We start from the raw sequence: 2,232 nt of genomic DNA on the forward strand, positions 1-2,232 counted from the left end.
ATATATATATATATATATATATATATATATATATATATAATATAATGTATATATATATTTATATATAATACATATATATATAATATATATATAAAATATATATAATATATATATACATACATGTGTATATATGTATGTATATATGTATGTGCGTGCATGTGTGTGCGTGTGTGCATGCGCGCGCGCGTGTGTCTATAACTATATCTTCATTAGGTTTAAGCCGAGGTTGCGTGGCAAGTAACCAAATAATCCGTATTAATAACTCTACGTCTAATTTTTCCATGTTATCGTATCCGTATCACTTAAGAATCGAGTTTGGAGTTTCCCAGAGTACAAAGAAGGGGGAGAGGTGGAGAATAAAGCAAAGCATAAAGATATTGTTTATTAGTTGTCCAGTTATACTATGAAGTAAGCTTCATTAAAAACAGAGTGATTGATAAGTTAACACTCGTTATAACTTTGAAAAAATATCTGTTAAAACCGAACTGCACTCTTCACAACTTGCACTAAGAATAAGGATAAGGTAAAATTACTACCAACTTTTATAGCAAGTTGATGCAGGTAGTTTATCCCGTCCGCCTCCATCTTTTAGTTTATGTAATTGAAATAACCGCATTATTTATGGGATGACCCCATATATATGTATGTGTTTGTATTTAGCTCTATTTTATAAATGGATAGATAAACAAATCGATAAATAGATAGGTAGATACATAGACAGATAAACAAATATTGTAAAATTCATACTAAGTTTTAAAGAAGCCGTCTGACAAATCTTCCAAGAGTTTTACAATGAATTTGACCCTCACTATTAAACCCCACCACACACAAAGTATATTTCACTGTTATTTTAAAACTTCCTTTAGAATAACAATTTCAATTTAACAATGACCACGCCGAGTTATATTTGTCCCCACATTAATCTAGGTCATAAATGTTTTCTACACGTTTTTCTGTACGTCCACGGGTGTGCCCTTATTTCAAGAGAGACGGGCTATCGTTTCTTTATTATTAAATCAATTTCGAAAAATTCTTAACTCTTGAGATTATCTTCTCACCACCTTTGACGTTGTCACAAGGACTAATTTCAGTAAAAACTACGATCTGCTTTAGTCTTTGAACTGCGGTCATGCTGGGGCACCACCTTCAAGGGTTTAGTTGAACAAATCGACCCCAGGACTTATTCTTTGTAAACCTAGTACTTATTCTATCGGTTCTTTTGCCCAACCGCTTAGTTAAGGAGACGTAACAACTTCAACATCGGTTGTCAAAGTGATGGTGGGAAGACAATCACAGACACAAAGACACACACACACACACACACACACACACACACACACACACACACACACACACACACACACACACACACATATATATATATATGTGTGTGTGTGTGTTTGAGTCTGTGTTTGTTTGCCTCACCGCCGCTTGACAACTGTGCTGATGTGATTACCTTCCTGTAACCTAGCGGTTCGCTAAAAAATTTAGGTAACAGGCTTTAAAAATATAAGCTCTTGGGTCGATACATTCGACTAAAAATTCATTCTTCAGGACGGTGGCCCAGTATGGCTGCAGTTTAATTCCTCAAACAAGTATAAAAGAGAAAAAGTTGTTATCTCATACAGATACATATGACAGGGAAAGAAGGAGAAAAGAGAATGAGCTAGAAATGAGAAAAGAGAGTTTTGTGATACCTTCATGAAACACACATACCGATTGTTGTAACTTTGAATTCGCTTCCATGGTTATTAGTTGTGCATACAATAGTAAAGTTACCATCCTTCAGATTTACGGGCCCAAACTCGATAGTAGATTTCTTCGAGATTAGATTGCAGGCGAAGCGTGTAGGGCTGTAAAATCTTGAAATAGTTCCAGGCATTCTCTCGCAATTAATAAACGTTGCTAAAAGCATTCCACTTTTTCGGAGATACCATCTAACTTCAGGACTGTCACCAATATCGCAAACCAGTGTGAAATTTCTCTCCGTGAAAGCTTGTGATGATCCACTCAGCGATTCAAGATTAGTCTCACCTCCATCTGATAATATAAGATGTTCGTGTGTATGTAAATACATATATATGCGCGCGCACACACACACATACTCACACACACATATACATACATACATGCATACATGCATACATACATACATACATACATACATAAATGCATACATACAAATATGCAGGTATATATATACATACATACATTCACACACACATATATATA

The 2,232-nt window shown here is 34.9% G+C and overlaps 1 protein-coding gene across 1 annotated transcript in view; it reads right to left on the minus strand.

The window, feature by feature from the left end:
* Positions 1-2,232, minus strand: part of LOC106876421 (uncharacterized) — a 23,566-nt gene that overhangs the window by 4,634 nt on the left and 16,700 nt on the right. The window contains exon 4 of the mRNA XM_014924964.1: positions 1,717-2,040. Within this exon, the coding sequence (XP_014780450.1) occupies positions 1,717-2,040 (324 nt within the window). The remainder of the gene's footprint in view (positions 1-1,716; positions 2,041-2,232) is intronic.

Source organism: Octopus bimaculoides, chromosome 5 (genome assembly GCF_001194135.2).
Source record: "Octopus bimaculoides isolate UCB-OBI-ISO-001 chromosome 5, ASM119413v2, whole genome shotgun sequence".
NCBI lineage: Eukaryota > Metazoa > Mollusca > Cephalopoda > Octopoda > Octopodidae > Octopus > Octopus bimaculoides.